The sequence below is a fragment of the Orussus abietinus genome, unplaced genomic scaffold (genome assembly GCF_000612105.2).
Source record: "Orussus abietinus isolate OABI.00-Male unplaced genomic scaffold, Oabi_2.0 scaffold94, whole genome shotgun sequence".
Lineage (NCBI taxonomy): Eukaryota > Metazoa > Arthropoda > Insecta > Hymenoptera > Orussidae > Orussus > Orussus abietinus.
Genome location: NW_019394261.1, coordinates 76,982 through 96,341, shown reverse-complemented (window position 1 = coordinate 96,341; position 19,360 = coordinate 76,982). Strand labels below are relative to the sequence as shown.

General features: G+C 40.4%; 3 protein-coding genes across 6 annotated transcripts; 1 reads left to right on the top strand and 2 right to left on the bottom strand.

Moving 5' to 3' along the window:
- Window positions 1–1,609: 1,609 nt before the first annotated feature.
- Window positions 1,610–5,596, bottom strand: LOC105696910 (beta-catenin-like protein 1). 2 transcript variants are annotated; one of them, XM_012419743.2, is made up of 10 exons: window positions 5,530–5,596; window positions 4,244–4,346; window positions 3,690–4,069; window positions 3,281–3,612; window positions 2,993–3,216; window positions 2,726–2,908; window positions 2,498–2,645; window positions 2,255–2,421; window positions 2,001–2,184; window positions 1,610–1,923 (listed from the first exon to the last, which is right to left on the bottom strand). In XM_012419743.2, the coding sequence occupies exons 1-10, from the start codon at window positions 5,565–5,567 to the stop codon at window positions 1,835–1,837; spliced, it is 1,848 nt and encodes a 615-aa protein (XP_012275166.1). In that variant the 5' UTR covers window positions 5,568–5,596; the 3' UTR covers window positions 1,610–1,834. The 2 variants fall into 2 exon arrangements, with proteins under 2 accessions (XP_012275166.1, XP_012275167.1); XM_012419744.2 differs by having other exon boundaries at window positions 4,244–4,310; window positions 5,530–5,545.
- Window positions 5,346–14,290, top strand: LOC105696909 (NADPH--cytochrome P450 reductase). Its single transcript, XM_012419739.2, has 12 exons — window positions 5,346–5,506; window positions 7,843–7,981; window positions 9,724–9,932; window positions 10,466–10,658; window positions 10,928–11,077; window positions 11,160–11,284; window positions 11,364–11,552; window positions 11,627–11,865; window positions 11,962–12,293; window positions 12,417–12,678; window positions 12,773–13,001; window positions 13,098–14,290. The coding sequence occupies exons 2-12, from the start codon at window positions 7,952–7,954 to the stop codon at window positions 13,240–13,242; spliced, it is 2,103 nt and encodes a 700-aa protein (XP_012275162.1). The 5' UTR covers window positions 5,346–5,506; window positions 7,843–7,951; the 3' UTR covers window positions 13,243–14,290.
- On the bottom strand, window positions 14,104–19,219 carry LOC105696908 (UPF0505 protein C16orf62 homolog). 3 transcript variants are annotated; one of them, XM_012419737.1, is made up of 19 exons: window positions 19,074–19,219; window positions 18,822–18,909; window positions 18,542–18,748; window positions 18,304–18,463; window positions 18,005–18,213; window positions 17,744–17,877; window positions 17,502–17,678; window positions 17,192–17,242; window positions 16,526–16,870; window positions 16,366–16,466; window positions 16,114–16,295; window positions 15,897–16,040; window positions 15,653–15,816; window positions 15,386–15,548; window positions 15,105–15,297; window positions 14,903–15,042; window positions 14,663–14,824; window positions 14,321–14,587; window positions 14,104–14,242 (listed from the first exon to the last, which is right to left on the bottom strand). In XM_012419737.1, exons 1-19 carry the CDS (start codon window positions 19,088–19,090, stop codon window positions 14,150–14,152), a joined length of 2,997 nt encoding a protein of 998 aa, XP_012275160.1. In that variant the 5' UTR covers window positions 19,091–19,219; the 3' UTR covers window positions 14,104–14,149. The 3 variants fall into 3 exon arrangements, 2 of the variants coding, with proteins under 2 accessions (XP_012275160.1, XP_012275161.1); XM_012419738.1 differs by lacking the exon at window positions 17,192–17,242; XR_001103760.2 differs by lacking the exons at window positions 14,104–14,242; window positions 14,321–14,587 and having other exon boundaries at window positions 14,702–14,824; window positions 15,105–15,286.
- Between the last annotated feature and the right edge of the window lie 141 nt (window positions 19,220–19,360).

The following is a 19,360-nucleotide window of genomic DNA, read 5'->3' as shown; positions in this document are numbered from 1 at the left end:
TATGTGTTGAAGGGAATAACGTAAATATAGAAGCGACGTGTATCACCGCTAGTAATTGACGTACCCAACCCTGTCCGGCGCTTCGATAAAAAGGCAGACACCGAGGGGTCCGGACTTGGAGTGAATCGCGGCCGATCCGCGTACGTTGACCCGCGCGGCCGTCGTCTACCGCAACTCGGCTCGGTTTAACGACGGAACACCCTCGGAAAGGCGCCGTCCGGACGGAAATAGACCCTTTCGGCGGATCACACACCGACCGTCCTCACTGCGCGGTGGTTGCGAGAAAACTGGGGGTCCGCGCGGGGCCGCGAGACGGGTGCGCGCGCCGCGCTCGACTTCTGCTTGGCGAGTCCGCGCGCATGCGCGCAACGTGCGTCTCCATGACGACGGTCTAACGAGATAGCGAGAGGGGAGGACGGTCGGAAGAGAGAGAGAGAGAGGCGAAGCGCGTAGAGTGGTAAGGGCCGAGAGAGACGAACCGATCGACGGGCGCGAAATAAAAAGGGATTAGAATTCCCTGTACAGTTGTCAGCGTTAAGACGAGACGCGGTATTTGCGACGAAATTTACGGGGACCCTTAACTTGATAATGGGAAAGTAGAGCGATACCCGAGCATTAATGGCGGCGACTGTACGGCGATATATCCCCTTTACGAGCGAGACCACTCCTAAAGCCGCTGCTCTCCTCTCTACGGAATATCAATGAAGCCCCACTTCTCTAATTTGCGAGTTTTACTCGCTCGAGACCTTTTTACGTATTTTTCCAGCTAATTATCCAATTGAAGATGGAAGGGAGCCGTCTTAGGTGATTCTCAAGAACTCCGCACGATTACCCTGCTCTCGTACGCTCCACTCTCCGAGTGGTTAAATCGATCGATCCCGTGTAATAAAAGCGCAGAGAAAATATCTAACGTTGGAAATTAAAGGGAGAAATATATTCGAGGTGGTTACTCACCCAGAGTAAGGCGACCTCCGACGCGTGAATATACATCGGACAGAAAAGCGCATTTTCGCGGTCGTAAAATCGCTTGACATGGCTGATGTAATTATTCTTAATGACGAATCTCCTCTGTAAGCTTGAGATGAGGAAGGAACGGAAATTACAGACAACCTCTAGGTCTTCTTTCGGGTTCTTGAGTTCCTTGGTCCCGCAGGCGCTCTTCTCGGACTCGTAGGAGGATTTTATGATGTCGGTCAAAATCGAGACGACTCTTTTCCAAATTGACATAATCGGGTGGCACCCTGCGTCCTAGTCTTGCATCTTCCATTTCACGTACTTCGATGTTACACAGGGCATGGATTGCGGGAATGCTCATGACATTTGTGAAAAAGATGACTCTAAGTCGGGATCACATTTAATGCAACTTTCGTCGAGTTTATCATTACTGCAATTCGGATGATGGATCGATACCGATGACTGTTTCAGAGATCGCGAATCACTAACCTAAGGCGTAGGAAAAAAGAAAAAAAAAAGACTACCGTCCTGTCAAAGATCCGTCACCTGCGTTTGCTTCAATGTACAGGAAAAAAAAGAAAAAGTATTATTCATTAGCCAGAGTACTCACTTCGAGGGGTTGTCTTTAAAATGTGTAGAAAGGCTGGTAAAGTAATAATTATCTAGACATTTTACTGGAAACTGCTCGATATTTACACAAAATTGTTCTATAAAGTCGGACGATTTCGTATTTTCGCGGATCATACACCACTATTCTTCACATTCTGTCAGAATCTCACCGATAAAGCTTGTATCGAATAATAAATTCGTTACTGGCATACCGGTGAGCATGATCGAAGTATAAAATAACACTCTTACCGTAAAAGTGCAGGCGCGAATATCAAAACTTATCGATTAATTGTAATATATGTTGCTGCTCAGCTTCTCTCCATTCTGTGTCACCTGCATCACCCAGATTGCCTGCATACTCTGTAAATATTTATTAATAATATAATTATATATAGTATTAAATTTATTGACTGTCGCTGTGCGATCTTACGACTTACCCCTCATGATATGTCGAATAGTTTTGAGAGACGCTCGCCTCTGTGCCAAAATCCTTGTCACTCGCTGTTTAATAGCAGGTACGCATCCAGTGCAAGCTTCAAGAAGTACGTAATCCACTAGTTGAAGAGTAAACAGGCCCCCATCGAGCCTTCTTAAATATGATTCTTCCTCGTCATCTTCCTCCTACGGTAGTAATATAATTGTAATAATTAAAAATGTTATCTTAGCAATTCTCTTCATTTCACTCCGTTACCTTTGCTGATTTCTCCACATCTTCTACTTTTTCGAGATACTTGAAGTGCAATTCCATTAACCTGTCGACTTTTTCGAAGTCATTCTCCATAAATTTACTAAGCAGTCTTTGTCGTTGCTGACCTTTACAATTTCTTAACATACTAGCTATAATGGAGATTACGTGTTCTGCAACATTTTTAAATAGAAGTCAGTTTAACAGACATTTACTCTTGGAAAATTTTTTATTTCGTATATTCCGTACCTTCGTGTTCTTCTGCTGTAAGCATCCTCTTTCGGTTCTTTGTGGGTGTTTTCATAAACAGAGGAAATATTGTCCTCAGTCCGAGAATATCCACAAATTTACTACAATTATCTTTGCCATCGGGTCCGTTCATTGCATGATCTAAAACCTACAATTTTTAGTTATGGCAGTGATAAATCCTGTATTTATTACATTAAAATAAATGATCTTCTCTATTCTGTGTTTTACCTTGAGAGAACCGTTACGAGACAGCTTTTTTTCACGCAACATGAGATTCATTAATTGCAGTCCTTCTCCTCGAAGAAATCTGTCTCTATTCACTGTAGCCATCAATGCAGAGCACAATACGTTGAATAAGTTTTCCATCATTTCTTGTTCTTCTGCAGTCTGAGGATCGTGTCTCTTGTAATACTAAATTATTAGAAAAGAATAAAAATTTATTATACTTTAAATAACATCCAAATAAGAGAACTAAGTAAACCCATTGATACTTACGGCTAGTTGTTGTAGCAAAACATCTATTCCATCAAGATCACCAAGCAGTAATCGATTTTCAGGAGTTTGCTGCAGTAGTATCGAAAGAAGCTCACTGGCATATAATTTATTAGCATCAAAAGGAAGTTTTGCTTTTACTCTACGCAACAGCCACTGCATCAGGCCTTGTTGCCCTGCATCGGAGCATAATTCTGGTCTGAACTCCAAAAGATTTTCAAATATAGCTGTAACAAATAAATAATTTGTAAATTATTGTCTTAATATAAGCTTCTTATTAATGTAAACTACCTAATGTATTGAAAACTCCATCGCTTTCTTCTTTAACCGTCTCATCGAGCCTGTCCAAATTTTGCACAAGAAGTGCACAGACTTGCTGATCGACAAGGGCATCTATAAGTGCATCCGCTCCTTCTTGACTCTCGTGTAAAATATCGACATCTGTAAGTTCTTGCAAGAGGTCCACAATTCCAACTGCAATATCTGTATTTTCATGAGAAAGTAATTCCATCAAAGAAGGTACCGCTCCTAATTCCACCATCGAAGGATATAAATCAGGATTTGTTGCAACTGCATGAAGTTCTTGCAGAGTTTCATGTAACTCAACCTCTGATTCCATGAACCTAACAAAAGACAATAAAGTATTTTAATAACATTTATACATGCTATGTTCCACTATTTCCAAAATGAAAATACTTACTTTTCTGGCTGATCTGGAAATTTAACTCTCATCTCTTGATTTCTTAGTGCTCGTTTTTCAAATAAAAGTACCATTCTTTTTAGAGTTGCTTCGTCCAAGGCTTCTACCTCAGGTGCTTCCGTTTCCACATATTTTAAAATATCCTGCTTCTCCTTTTCCGTTAACTGAGGTTCCACGACATCGTTTTCTGGTGCTGGAAGAGCTGCTCTGATCGGTGTCGGTGGTTCGTTGGTTCTGATAGGAGTAACATCGGTTTCACGTACTTGTCTTTGACGAGCATGGTAGGGAGTTTTAATGACTCTTTTAGGTCTTTTAGTATTCTCCCATTCATCGTCGTCATCTTCTTCACCTGGGCCTGGACGTTTTGGCGTATTGGGAGGCTAAATAAATGATACAAACTATGAATAAACAATCGTAACCATGTAATTAATTTATAAGATGACACTTATAGGTTAGAAAGTTCTTATTACTAAGAAATAGTAAACATAAACGTCCACTCAGGCTAGGCACAGAGATTTGTAAGGAACAATTAGAGAAAATAACCTTCAACTTACCTTATAGGATAATAATTCGCCAATATCCATGGTGAACAATAAAGATATCAACACCACGGCCACAGAACTAAATATAGAAAGAAGAAGAGAGAAGTCACGACTCCTGGGAACAGTAGAATATTTTTCGACACTAGCGCCATTATAAATGCGGACATTAATAGTACCCGACCATTGTTTCAGCAGCGCGACAAAAGATACTTCATCTCGCCATCTCCAATTTATACAAAGTACTTGATACATCAAACTCCACTGAATTGTCTAAAAAATGAACAGAAGAAAACTTGTATTTTCTTCAGGAAAATCCGTGGCGACCCGTTCGATGACGCAAATACGGAAAAAATTCAACGAAAGCAGGGCGATTAAAATCTCCACCGACAGAGGTTGCCTTGTCTCCCTTAAATACGCTTACCCCTTATATCCCTTATATCCCCGTCGAAAAAAATTGCAGTGACACGCTGGACGTTCGTTTTGAATGCAAAAGTAGGGATTTAACGTCGACGCAAGCGCGGGAAAAATGTAGCGGTTTGCGATCCCAACAAGCGATACGTCAGCGTTGAGTCAACCCAAGCAACATCAGGTAACTTTCGAACACGATGCATATCGTCTAGATTCTCCGATATGCGCCATGCCTCCTCTACATATAATGGGGTATTTAAATGCACGACAGAGGAACCGGTTCCAGAGAAATCCTCACCTCTGGGAGGCGTAATTACACATCGAAAAGAAAAGAACAAAAAAGCCAAGTGGAAAATGAGCGCTCGGTCACGAAACCGAACGCCGGGCCAGGGTGTCGAGTGTCCCGGGTGCGAGACCTAGAAAACCCATCGGTCCTGGAAATACATTCCCGTGCCTTTACGTAATCCCTTGGGGAGTAAAGTGACCCTTGGAGTTTCCGCATGTCGAATCGAACATTAGAGACTAACGTCGGTGGCCAGTCATCCGTGCGTGTAAAACGCTCAGCTCGGCGTTCGAAATGCAAAACGAGGGGCGCCTCGTTTCACGAATCACCGTCGCGCGTCATCGGGCAGCCGACCACGTGACCGTTTCCGGCTGCGCGGCGGTGCACCGCGCATCCCGCCAAGTAACGGGCCGCGGCTGGAGGTCCGAGGCCGGGCCAGTAGCGACTCTACCGCGGTCCGAGTCGCATGGACCGCGTGTGCTCCACCGCTCCTGCGCCATCGCTCCGCATCTCCAGACGCAGTCGCGAGTCGCTTATCGCGGGCCAGCCTTCCGATTGACCAAAAATCGGCCATGGAGCTGCCGGTACGTATTCCCGAGGCACTTACCGCGAGGAATCCAGAGATTCCCACCTACTCCGGGGCATTCCGCTGTCACTGGAGAAATGAATCGGGAGAAAGTCGGCGTATCGGCGCGTCGCGCGATTTTTCCTCGAGCGCGTCACGCCGCGGCGACGTTGCGCGGCGTTGCGGCGAGCCGCCGCGCCGCCGCGCCGCCGCGCGCGTCCCCTAGGGTCCCGCGAGGTTTGCGTGACTGCGAGGACTATTGCGTTAGCCGTCTTATCGGCGCAAGTCATTCGTTGTGTCATCGAGTCTCGGAGGGACCGTGACGGACGGTACGGAGTCGACCTTGAGGGGCCTCGCGCACCTGAATTTGAGGCCCCCCTCCCTCGCCGCCCTCGGTACACCTAACGCGATCTGACCTTAGATGTCATTGGTCAGGAAAACACCGAGCTTCGGCTTCTTCCGCTCATTGTCATTCTCACCGCAAATTAAGGGACATGAAAACTTGAAACTAAGCCAATCGTGGAATACGGCTCGCCATATAACGTTTTTTTTTTCTTTTACTATTGCGTTTTGATTTTTCATTGTTCCCTCTAATAGCTACGATTTGTAGAAACGATTTAAAGCCTATAGGTAAGCCACTTTTACGGAGTCGTAAAACTGGAGTCTTCGTTACGTGATCTCTCGATGATTGCCAATTAACGCGTATATCTTGATAAAATGCTACTTCACAACGCCCACCGATATCCGAGTCGAGTACGAATCGGAAGGCACTCGCGATAAATCTAATTGTTAAATGTACGCCTTGGGTCTTGTCGCCCTGGGAAGACGCGCTGATTTTGCGTTTCGTTCAGTCTAACCAGTTTCTTTTTTTTTTTGCATATTAGAAATGGGAGGATATAGTATGAATTTAGTCGAAATTAAGGCAATTGTAGGATTTTTATGGGTTTTAATTTCAATATATCCGCGTTTTTATAGACGAAGGTCACTTCTTCGAGCCTACGATATGGTACTCGACCCTGTAATATCGGTAATTCCGCGCCTCATGGCCGAATGCAAATATTTTCGGTACACTTTTTTACTTTCGCCTACACCGCACTACCGCATATTAGTCATATTAGGCATTTTAATTTCAGTATATCCGCGTTTTTACATACGAAGGTCAATTCTTCGAGTCTATGATATGGTACCCGACCCTGTAATATCGGTAATTCCCCGTCTCATGGTCGAATGCAAATATTTTCGGCCTATTTTTTTTCTTTCGCCTACACACCGCATATTAGGCTGTTAAACAATTCCCGAAACTTCGATAAAAAAAAAACGGAAAAACATATTCTACGTGGTGTTTGCACCGTCAAATGAATCGAAACGTTCGTCGTGTTCGAATTGGTAACGACACTCCACTCGTACCAGTGATGTGCCTTTGATACGTGATTATTTAAGTGCACACTGTAATTGACTCAATGACACATTTACACGTATGTGTGTATGTACGTCGGTTACCGCAACGGGAGCCCGAGTTATCGCATTTCCATTTTTTATCGTCGATTCAAAGAACACGGTTTACGTGCATTCCCCTTGCATGTTCTAAATTGAAGGATTGGAAAATATACATATGTTCTTTTGTTTCTTTTTTTTTTCTTTTTTTTTCTTTCTGTAATTGGCAAATTACTGGAAAAAACGCTCAACCGCGATACCAACATTCTGGGTGATAATATTCCACGTACTTGGGAATATGTATATTCAATATTATCTCGGTAGAAATGTTTTTTTTTTTTTTTAAGAACCGCCCGAATTTTCCTGCTCACTTCGAATCTTATCATCGGCGGGGAGTTATCTAATTCGAGCTTATTTGCGCGTTTTCGTTTGTTATGACCAGTGGAAATGAAATGATGATTAATAGCTTACTCGGTTTTGGCTCTTATTACATTTCGCGACGACGTGACTTATCACGGAGGAGATAAGGAGGTACCGCCGCGCAATTGTAGGAACAATCGTCGGAGGTAAATACTTGGATAGGTGATGACCTTTGTTAAATTCCTTACACACGCTTTTCCTCTACCGAAAATCCCGGATCGATCCTACAGTCCGGGGATCCGTCTTTCTGGTGGAGAGAAGTATTTTCCTTTTTCTTCTTTTTTTTTTTTTTCACTGTCAACAAGCAGACTCTCTTGCCAAGATCATTTCGCTATTGTCACGTGTACCATTTTGGCCAACCATTAGCGAGACTATAATCGCGACTGCACAAAGAATGTCAACGCTTCTTCGAACACTTTTTCGGAATGCGACGCTGGAATCTTTAAACGATTCTACTCTGGACGGTTCTTCTTAACATTTTCTTGGGTTACTTTGTTACAGGCGGATGTAATCCTTTGACGGAGCTCGTGATATTCTCTTACCGCCACGTGAAAAAACGACCTATTTCACGGAGGCCACGTTATTGGATCACCGCCGCCCTATCTGCCCTATGTACACGAATTGTAGGAAAACGAGGAATGTAAATACGAGACGATTCTCAATCGAGAACTATTATCATAGTAAGATATTGAGAAAGCATTGGTTTATTCGCGAGCTGACGAATGTCTCATTAATGACTGATTAAAATGGTACACACGCACACACAGGGATGTGGTAAATTTTGCCTTCGTCATCGCATCGCTAAATGGATATCTTAAGCGATGGGATTCCTTGTTTGGTCATGTTTTATTTATTTTTATTTATTTATTTTTTTTATTTAAGATTTGTTTAATGTCATCTCATGACTCAATGCGTAGAAACGACATGGCTGCTCTTCAAGTATGTACAGAACGGCGGGAATCAGTGCACTCGTTAATTCAGGGAAACCCCCTAGCTGAGCCTTATCTTTCTCAACATTAGCGGCATTCGGTGATATAACTGTGTCGTTAGTTTATTCTCTGCCAAATGTCTAATAAAAGAGGACGGCTTTGCCCGACAATGACGGCCTTCTTATCGGTCATTTAACTAAGACGTCGTTTCTGATGCATTTTCCTTGGATTCCGCCTTACCGTTGCGATAACTTCTACGTTCAGACTTGGGAATGAGATTTCCCGTGACTGTGGATTAATTATAAATTGATTACGCGGAAGGGAATACCCGTCGAAAAATAGTTTCCATTACGCAGAGCAGAGCGGGGGTCTTGGATTGTCATTGATCCGACGACGCGGATGGAGATTAATTTAAAATACAGATTCTCGGAGTTGTCTCAAGTTTTCCTAAATTATCTAGGGAATTTTTTAATTACCGTGGCATTCTCGGGTGCATTGGTCGAAACTGAAATTCTTGAGAATTTAAAAACTCTAGGTGGAACGCCGATGTGGTGTCTTTGTCCCTCTTAGGTGCGCACTCGCTCCCTCTGGTTACGAAAAATTGTGCACACGCTTTCGTGATCTTTAGGGGCAAACAGTGGGGTGGAGCTTGGACACGTATGAACCAGTTTTATTCTTACTTCGTTAACCTTCTCCAGCCTTCTATTTCCTTGGTGTACTCTTAGCTGGTGTGAGGTGTCGGTAGTCGTTGCAAGTCGTTGCGTCAAGTCCTCCAGGTTGCGTATAGTTGTGTCAACGAGATAAACGATATATTTTATCTGTTATGAATGAACCGGGAATGCGGGGAGACATTGGACCTCGAGAAATTGGATTTGTTCGTGACCGTGATAATTAGCGATTATTAGAATTAAGTTCCCGACGCGGTCGTCGTTTTAATATATAATTCACGTATGCCATGGGACGAGTTTCCGACAGTTTCGTCAAGTTATCATTTAATCATGAGCTATGTGCACTTTTTCGACTATTTCTCGAATCATGCTTCAATTTAAATGCATTATGATAACATAATTTCATAACGAGATAACCGAAACGAAGTCTAACCTCGAAAGCGTGACTCGTAACAAGCGTGTATTATCTGGTTGAAATTCAACGACGTATAGAAAAATTCAGAATGTGCTCCATTGATAAAGCATATTTCATTTAATGATCAAGAGGGTTCGATGTAGACTTAAATACGACACCAAATACTGTATCGATAGACATTTAAGGTTATGTCGTAAACGATGTATAACCTGTAGTATGGGAAATTCAAAGTAGAATACAGAAGATTATTACGTTAAACTGGAACTTTGGGAGGTAAATTGTGTAGTTCTGCTAATCGTATCTTGTCAAAGTTCTTAGACTACTAATTTATTATGTGGCCAAATTATACACGAGTGATTTTAATTTGCAGACTGCAGACGCAACTCAACCAAAAGCAATTAGAATGGCAGGGTCATCAGTATTAGAAGAGGCCGATGGGGCGGAAGTCTTTGAAGAACCTTTCTTTAGCACTCTAGACATCGTTCTTCTAGGGGCTCTCCTTTTAGCTGCTTTATGGTGGTTAATGCGACGCAATAAACAAGATGATTTCCCACCGAGCACAAAATCATATACTATACAGTAAGGAAAATACATTATCTTTTTTTTTTAAAAAAAAGAACGTGAAATTAAAATTCTTGTACCCATATAAATTGTTACAGAATCATTGCTGTAATATTTTAGCTTTACGGAATAGTAAATAAGCAAATCAATATCGATGGACTCTAAAAAAATAATTGAAGAATGGCTCGATGACCATCCTGTGTGTATTCAGCAGTTTTCCATGGTTCAATCGAACAATGGATGGCTGTTATTACAATTCTAGACCTTTGAACTTCTAGAAAAATCTATTATACTAGTAGTACAGTTTAAATTATTCACATATTAATGAACTTCCGTCATTGAACAAAATCGACTCTTCTATCCATTTTTGATAGCTGTCTTCTGTTGAAAATCATATTTGCTCAGGATAAAAGGATGTTCATTGTAATAAAATAAATGTTTTATGCAATTTCATTGCTACAAAATACATGTGCTTTTAGTATTTAGACGCATGTTATACATTCTATTGGTTCACATTATTCTTATTTTCTAATTATCATATGATGTTACAGACCAACATCATATACTGCAGTTGTGCCTTCTGAGAATTCTTTCATTAAAAAATTGAAAACGTCTGGTCGCAGTTTAGTAGTATTTTACGGTAGTCAAACGGGCACTGCTGAAGAGTTTGCTGGCAGACTTGCAAAAGAGGGCATTCGTTATCGAATGAAAGGAATGGTTGCCGATCCTGAAGAATGCGACATGGTGAGTGTGGATTTTAAGAGTCGTTTTATATTTTTATACTTTTACGACAGCATAACAAAATAGCTACAATTACCTATACTTTTCTTGTAATTGCAAACAACTGCAGCTGGATACACGTGATGTAGTCAGGTGTCAAGATACAAATTGTCAAATCGCAGACAAAAGAGAACGGTTTGCAATAATAAATCTTTGCAGAATATACAGTAGTATTAAGAATTATTACTGATATCGGCTGTCGCATTATTATTTTTTCTCATTCTTCATAACAGGAGGAGTTAATAAATTTAAAGACGATACCCAATAGTTTGGCAGTATTTTGTTTGGCTACATATGGAGAGGGCGATCCTACCGACAATGCAATGGAGTTTGTCGACTGGTTGAAAAATGGTGATGCTGATCTTTCTGGTTTAAATTATGCAGTACGTAAAAAACCATACGTTATCAGAAGTATGCGTAGTCCATTATACGATTAAATAAAGTTTGTTATTTTCATGATTTTAGGTGTTTGGGCTTGGAAATAAAACCTACGAGCACTATAACGAAGTAGCCATATATGTGGATCACCGACTCGAACAACTTGGTGCTACACGTGTCGTCGAATTGGGCCTGGGCGACGACGATGCCAAGTAAGTGTAATAAAAAACATTGCATTTTATTTCGTAAAGATAACGATCGATTTTAACGATAACTCCATTGTCTGGTCAGTATCGAAGATGACTTCATTACGTGGAAGGATAAATTCTGGCCAGCTGTATGTGATTTCTTTGGCATTGAGAGTGCTGGCGAGGATGTCAGTATTCGACAGTTCAAACTGACGGAACATATGGACATTGCTTCCGATAAAGTCTACACCGGAGAGATCGCTCGGCTTCATTCCTTTAAAAACCAGAGGCCGTAAGTTCCCTGTTTTTCTTTATCTTGAGGAATCAACTGTCGGTTCATTATTTATTTGATATTCCTTTCTGCAGGCCACACGATGCGAAAAATCCATACTTAGCACCGGTGAAGGTAAATCGTGAGCTACATGGGCCTACATCGGAGCGCTCTTGTATGCACATTGAACTCGACATCGAAGGCTCCAAAATGCGATACGAGACAGGAGACCACTTGGCCGTGTATCCGGTGAACAATACAGAGCTCGTCGAGAAAATTGGTAAAATATGCGGAGTCGATCTGGACACTGTCATTACCCTCACTAATACAGACGGTACGTGCACCCTAACATTGTTTCGTTATTTATTTAACAAACGGTAATATCGTGCGATCGAGGGTACTTTACCGTGTTTTAATATTCACTCGACAGAGGAGTCCACGAAGAAAAATCCATTCCCGTGCCCCTGCTCCTACAGAACTGCATTGACGCATTACTTGGACATTACCAGTAATCCGCGTACTCACGTTCTGAAAGAATTAGCCGAGTACGCGAGCGATCCCGCCGATAAGGAAAAACTGAAGCTCATGGCGTCGACCAGTGCCGAAGGCAAGGCCCTTTATCAACAATGGGTGATCCATGACAACAGGAACATCGTGCACATATTGGAAGACATCCCGAGCTTGAAACCCGCCCTTGATCATCTCTGCGAACTTCTGCCTCGACTGCAGTGCAGATACTACTCTATATCCTCGTCGCCAAAGGTAAGTTTCCATTTGGATCGGCATATAAAGTGCAACAAACGCGAGGCAATCTTGAATAGGGAACCTCGTAGTGATTAGGAATTGTTGGATCTAATGTATAATCTCTTGGTCTTTTAATCCCAGCTGCACCCAACGTCGGTTCACATTACGGCGGTTTTGGTTGAGTATAAAACTCCCACTGGTCGTATGAATCGTGGTGTTACCACCTCGTGGTTGAGGGAGAAACGACCTGCGGAATCACCGTGCGTTATTCCGATATTTGTGAGAAAATCCCAATTTCGCCTTCCCTCGCGTCTAGTAACACCTGTCGTCATGGTTGGCCCAGGAACGGGCTTGGCACCGTTTCGGGGATTCATTCAAGAGCGGGACCTTGCCAGAAAAGATGGTCAGTTATATTATCATTCGTTATCAGAGGGGGAGAGACCGAATGATATGATTTGGTAACGCGATTTGTCATGGTTGGTTTTATCCGCTTTCAGGGAAAGAAGTTGGGGACACTATTTTGTATTTTGGATGTAGGAAACGCGACGAGGATTATTTGTACAGAGACGAGCTCCAGGAGTTCGTTGAAAGTGGTACGTTGAAATTACATACGGCCTTTAGCAGAGATCAGCCGGAAAAGGTCTACGTTACACATCTTCTTGAGAAGAATAAAGATGAACTGTGGGACGTCATTGGCAAGAAAAATGGACACATTTATATCTGCGGGTATGTTCACTCTTTTCTTCCCGTTCCGATTTGAAATTAAGTAACGAAATAATCCCACTTAATCATTTGGCTTATTTATTATTTCATGTTATTCAGGGACGCGCGTAACATGGCACGGGATGTTCATAATATTCTTTTGAAAGTTGTGATGGAAAGGGGCAAAATGACAGAGATGGAGGCAACTTCGTACATAAAGAAAATGGATTCACAGAAACGTTACTCCAGTGACGTATGGAGTTGAATTTCGTATTACGTATGCATAAACATACGAACTAATGCTAATTGCAAACGCACTTGCTCGTTAAATGACAACTATGGTACTCAATTTCAGTGGTTTAATTTCTTGGACCTTCGTATATACACGCTTTCTTTAAACAATGTATAACGATGTACATATCGTTGGTTCGTAGAATGTGCCATGTTGAATTCGTCTTTTTCGTAATGAGTTTGCAATCAAATTAGACATTGATTTCATGTAATATTGCTGCATGAAATCAACTGTACAAAGCCGTGGCATTTGTATCGAATTGTATGTGGAGTACGCGCTCACTAAGAGCGAGGAGTAAAAAAAGGAAAATATGAAAGTAAATTAAAACATTATCATAAGTTTTAGGGAAAATGAAGCAATTGATTATTTGTAATATTGTTTTGATTTTACGTCTAGCACAATGTAGATATATGCATACATAAAATGTTCAAGACCAGAGTATAACTTTTGTTATATAGGAATCGGAGTGCTGTTCGCACTTAAGCAAAGGGAAACTACTTTATTATATTAAATATCGTACTGGTGGCATACAATATAATGCGCACTAAATAAACTGCTATTAAGTTCTGTATATAAATGTGTGTCGGGGAACAATTTTATTAGATCTACGCTAAATTCGTATAAAACGCCATTATTATGAGGTATGAGCATACTAGCGTATCAGTAAATAGGCCTGTGTAACCGAATTAATGGAACGATATTGTTGACTATATTAATTCAACATTCTTCACGGAGAGGTTGTGTAACTTTCTTGTTTCATATATTTCTTATGACAAAAATGAATCTAGGTCTTACTAAGCGTTTCGTCGAATAGCAAACTTTTATAAGTAGAGAAATTGTTTATTAATTTATGCGTAAGTTCATTCTCGTACCATAAATGTTAGATGCGTTTTGATATCTTCATAAGTATGTCGGTGAAGTGCTGAAATCGTGGCCGCCGACTTTTTCGTTTCATGTATTCCAAAGTCTTCATCTGTGGGCGGAAATCGAGTTAAGGTTTATTAAAAAAAAAAAAAAGAAAGCGTTTCATTTAATGATGTAGGAAATATACCCGGAGTTTTTGATCTACGGTCGAGTGCCTTTGAGATAGATTCCACAGGTTTACTGCTACATTTGCCAAGGCTGGTTGTCGTAGATCTGCGCGAACGATTATTCTGGTAAAAAGTTCCAGAGCTAGTATGGACTGCTTCTCGTATTGTTCGGTAGACCCAAGATACTTCAAGTGATTAAGTAGTTCCTCCAATATCGTCGTACAAATTTTGTTCACTTCGCTGACGAACTTTTTATCCGAGCCATACAGCTTGTCATTCGAGTCGACCTATGGAAAATATTTCTGTTAAAAGATGAAAATACATCCGAAGTACTCGGGTAGTTAATATTTGATAATTTCTACCTTGTCAATATGATAAGGATAATTTTCTTGAGTTACAGTCGACAGTAGGTCCAGAACCCTTAAATACAGATGCGCTTTTGTCGACGAGTTCTCGTCGAAGCAACGCTGAACTGCATTTAACAGACCTCTCATCAAGTATAGTACTCCATGCTCCGGACTATCCTAAAAAAGAAAGAAAAAAAAACACCTTTAATATAGGATAAACCATTTTTTATTTAGTTAAGACTACGTTATATTTACTGGCACAACAAGTAGGGTTGATAGAAAATTCGACAGGTACGAGAGTAAGCAGGGTTCTGAATTTTTTTGCCTCCCATCGATGTCAATTGTCTTTGGCATTTCGGATACCAAATTCAGAGCAGCTTTAAAGCAGGCATCGGCTGAAAAATCATTGTTCGATGTAGCTTACGACCCAGAAAAATCATTAATTTAATTTAAATACCTTGTCCTAAGCATTGATTCAGAAGTGCCACTTGACCGGAAAGTAGGTACAATTGAAGCCTTGTGAATACCAAAGTTAACGATGGAATTGTGATGAAGCAAAAGGCTGCACAAGCCCGAACGAATGCCGACGTCCTTCTTGTGTGATGGCCTCTTACGATCTTTCTCGTGTCTATGGATAGTCTATTGACACACTAAACATTACAATGATCCTGTCTGTTCAAACTGGTTAATATTTTTCATTTCTTAACTGTGCAAAAAAGAAAATTAACTTCTATGTACCTGTACCAGTTGAATGTGAACCGAGTCAAGGTTAGGAAAGGCAGCTCTAGCTTCCGCGTAAAAATTCAATTGTTTCTCGAAATCTCGTCCATAATCGACGCGTTGCACCAAGCCGCAAATTAGATTGCCGATCTGTCTCTTCTCGTCTTCAACGGTGAGAGCACTGTACATTGGGATACATGTTTCGGTAACTAAGACAGATATTTAATTCTGTTCGATTTATATATTGATCGGTATACACTAGAGAGAAAAAAAGAAAAGACATACCTGACTGAATCATGCATTATCTTAGCAATAAACATGAGGGCATTGATGATCACTGGATCTGTAATCGAACCTGTCTGCACGCTAAGTCCTTCGATAATTGTCTTACAAACATCCACCTTTATGTTGTCCTTGTGGAAGAGATCGATCAGAGGCAAGAAATTCTCCTGTAAAATAAGAAAGAAAGCTTATTAGTATGAAACAGTTTATTAGCATGTAAAAGGAAGGAAAGAGAAGCTTTTGTAACCATTGTTAGAAGAGATTCGAGATCCTGCGTACGAACGATGATCTTCTTGACAATGTTTTGTAGTTGAGGGTAGAAGTGTTCGAAGGATCTATTTGGAGTCAAGTGGCTAATTATTTCACCTAGATACCCGTTCAACTCGCTCGTCTACAAAGAGGGAAAGAACGATTTAATAACCTCAACATTTTTTTCTTAATATACCAATTGTATATAAACGTACGGAGAAGTGGGTAACGACGAATTCGATCCAAATTTCTGTACAGTGCATGAACTGAGAAGGATCGTGAAGTTCTACCACGTACTTCCAAACCGTGGTAAGGACAAGTTGACAATCATCCTTTGGTGGTGACTCTTGCAAGAGGCATTCGCCAAGGCTACGATACAGGAGGTACTGAGGAAAACCTACGACGATTGAACACAGGTAAATTCATTACAAAATAAAGATTCTGTTTGCTAGATTATTAAGGCTCACCATCATTTACACATGTTTCAACCAATTTAACAAATTCCATCGAACGAGGTGCTACATACGTTGGCTTAAATGCATTCAGAATCGTATTTAATAGCAATCCACTGAAACATAATGACAGTTAAAACCTGAAAAGAATAGAAAAAAATATAGGAAAACTTACATGTACGTTTGTTGCTTGCACCGGGAAAGTATTTCATCCAAAACATCATCCGTTGATGTTGCTGCCATAACTTCTACTATCCAATCCAATGCGGGGGTGTACAGACTCAAATATAAGTGGAATGATACATCTTGCTTGCTTATTTCATTTTTAACTGATTGAGAAAAAAGCTGTCGATACGTAAAGAGAAAATCGTACAAGTTCTCTTTTATAATCTCTTGGTCTGATGTACGTCCCAAAGCACGACCCACTCGACATAAGTAGCATCTGGCAAAAACAGCAACCAGAGGGTTGCCGATACCTCTAATCATACGAGTTATGCGTAACAATGCTGACGTATACTCCCTGAAATGAATTATTCAATTAAAACAAACAATAGTTTTATTTTTTACTTCCTGAAATTATTTACAAACGGGGAGGAGATTCAGCAAATTAAGGGTGAAGTCCAACTACAAATTTCTGACATGCCTCTATAGTAAAATAAAGTAAAAACGAATGGTGCTTTTTTTTCACTAATGCAATGTGGCCACGTCGGAAATAAAAATGTGAATACTGTTGTACTTGCTTTATAGTATTAATCACACAACACTCAATAATTACTGTGGATCAAGTATTAACAGAATGTGGTAAAATTAAATAAAGTCGAGTATTAAAGACAGTACTCACGCACTTCCATCGTTCGGAATCGACGAAGTATGCGGTGAATCGCTTACAGGACTATGCAATGTAAAAAGTACGATGTTATAATCAAAACTATCGTGAATATTTTACACCAAATCCGTCTGTTACCGTGATGAATAAACAAAATAAAGTTTACCGTGATACAATTTTTAATTCGTGAATGACTCCATTGCATACCATTCTTGGATTTTTTTCAACATCGCGTAAAGGAATATTTATCTGTTTTTCAAGATCACTTGTTATAACTCTGTATTTTAATGTGCGCTTAAATTTGACTGTATAATTTTTTCTTTACCTCGTTGTTAAGAAACTGTAAGATTTGATTATGGCCATTTCTACGTAAAGTCTTGGTACCAGTTCTCTTATCGATGCTATCTTATAAAACCAATTCCGACATGTTTCCTTTGCACTCTCTGGCACCATGTCAGCAGTGAAGTCATCGGGCAAACTGTTTGGTACTTTACTTCCTGGCCTTGAAAAGGATAATTATATATGAATCATATTTTTATTAATCAGCCTTTAGTAAAAAATACTTACTTGCAATAGTTTTGAGATTTCATCTTGAGCCTATCGTAGACTAGCTTGCCAAAAATATCAAGGATGTCTGTAATCAGTACAAACTTGCTCGGGTAGAAAGGCATGACGGAAGTATCCACTAATAATTTTGCGCACTGTTAAAAATGATTAAACGATCAACAGAAATAGGAAAAGAATGCAATATTGTCTATGAAAATATTGTTCTTGAGTTACCAAGATTCTGACAAATTCAGATTACTTAATCTGGGAAAATTAATGCACCTGAATTGCAATTTTCAATGCCTTCACACGTTGATCCGATTGCCAGGCCTGCACAAGCTCATTGTTGAGTTGCTCAATCTGGGCTGTATACTCTTGTTGCGACAAATCTAACATCTGTCTAACTGAACTTTCCTCAAAGTCATCGAGTTGCTCTAGTCTTGTTTTGACTTTATCCACCAAAGCACCGGTTTGTTGAATTTTTACAATGACTGTTTTGTAAAATATAGAGTCATTTATATCTCACCATCCAACGAGCCACTAATCACAAATATAATTTATAAGACGAAAAGGATCTCTACCTTTCTCACCAGCTGGTAAAAAGCTTGTTATGATTGATAATTTCTCTGATGTTGTGTACTTGCCAAGAATGAAGGCTCTTTTAACTGCCCAGGATTCATCATTTTCCTCCAAAATGTTTCGCGATTTCTTACCAACTGACACATTAGCTGAATAGTCCCACTGTAAATAATTTGAAATTCTCGACAAACGATAAAAGAATAGTTTGCACGTAACGAAGGATAACGATCGAGAACGTACCTCATCGGCAGCTATTTTTGATAATGGGTCCGTATCCTCGCGAGCAAATTGCGTTAAGGGATCAGAACCATCCAAAGAAGAATGATTTAATAAAGGATCTGTAGCTAAATTATTAATGGGAATATATGAAAGAGTTGGAGTGCCCATTGAAGTACTACCGGTAATTCCGTGCAAGGACACCTGTTTACCACCATGACCATCTACCATCTAAAAAAAACTATAACTTAAAATCTCGTGAGACAAGATTCTTATTTATTCAATAAAATAATTTCTGTCTTACCTGTATCATAGCGGGCTTCAAAGGATGCACCGTTACTTCTTCGCCAAAGGCACTCGCAGGCTTTTCATATTCAACCGGTTCCACGACCCTATAATCGATGGAACGGTCGTTGTAATTAATAAAAGCATATACATTCATTTAACGTGTGATAAAAATTTGAAACATGATAGTGCGGCCTAGTATCTATTAATATTGAAACAAAAATACAGCTCAAACTTAGTTATAATAACGTTGACAACAGTTATCATTTACCATTCAATTTTAGACATCTTGCAATCCTCTTGTCAATAAATCTAATACCATAGATTAAATGATTGATAACTTTAATAATGACATTTAATGACATTTATTATCAGAGATGAGTTGGGAGATTCACGGGAAGGATCGAGCAGGATCGAGCGACCGCGTCCTGTGCGATCTCCGGTGGAGGATGCAGACGGCTAATGCCAGGGGGTCAACACTCCTTATGGAAGAGGTGTAACGCTGAAGTTAGTTCACATACTCCAAGCAAAGATAGCGCTGATGTCGTGACTTTTCAG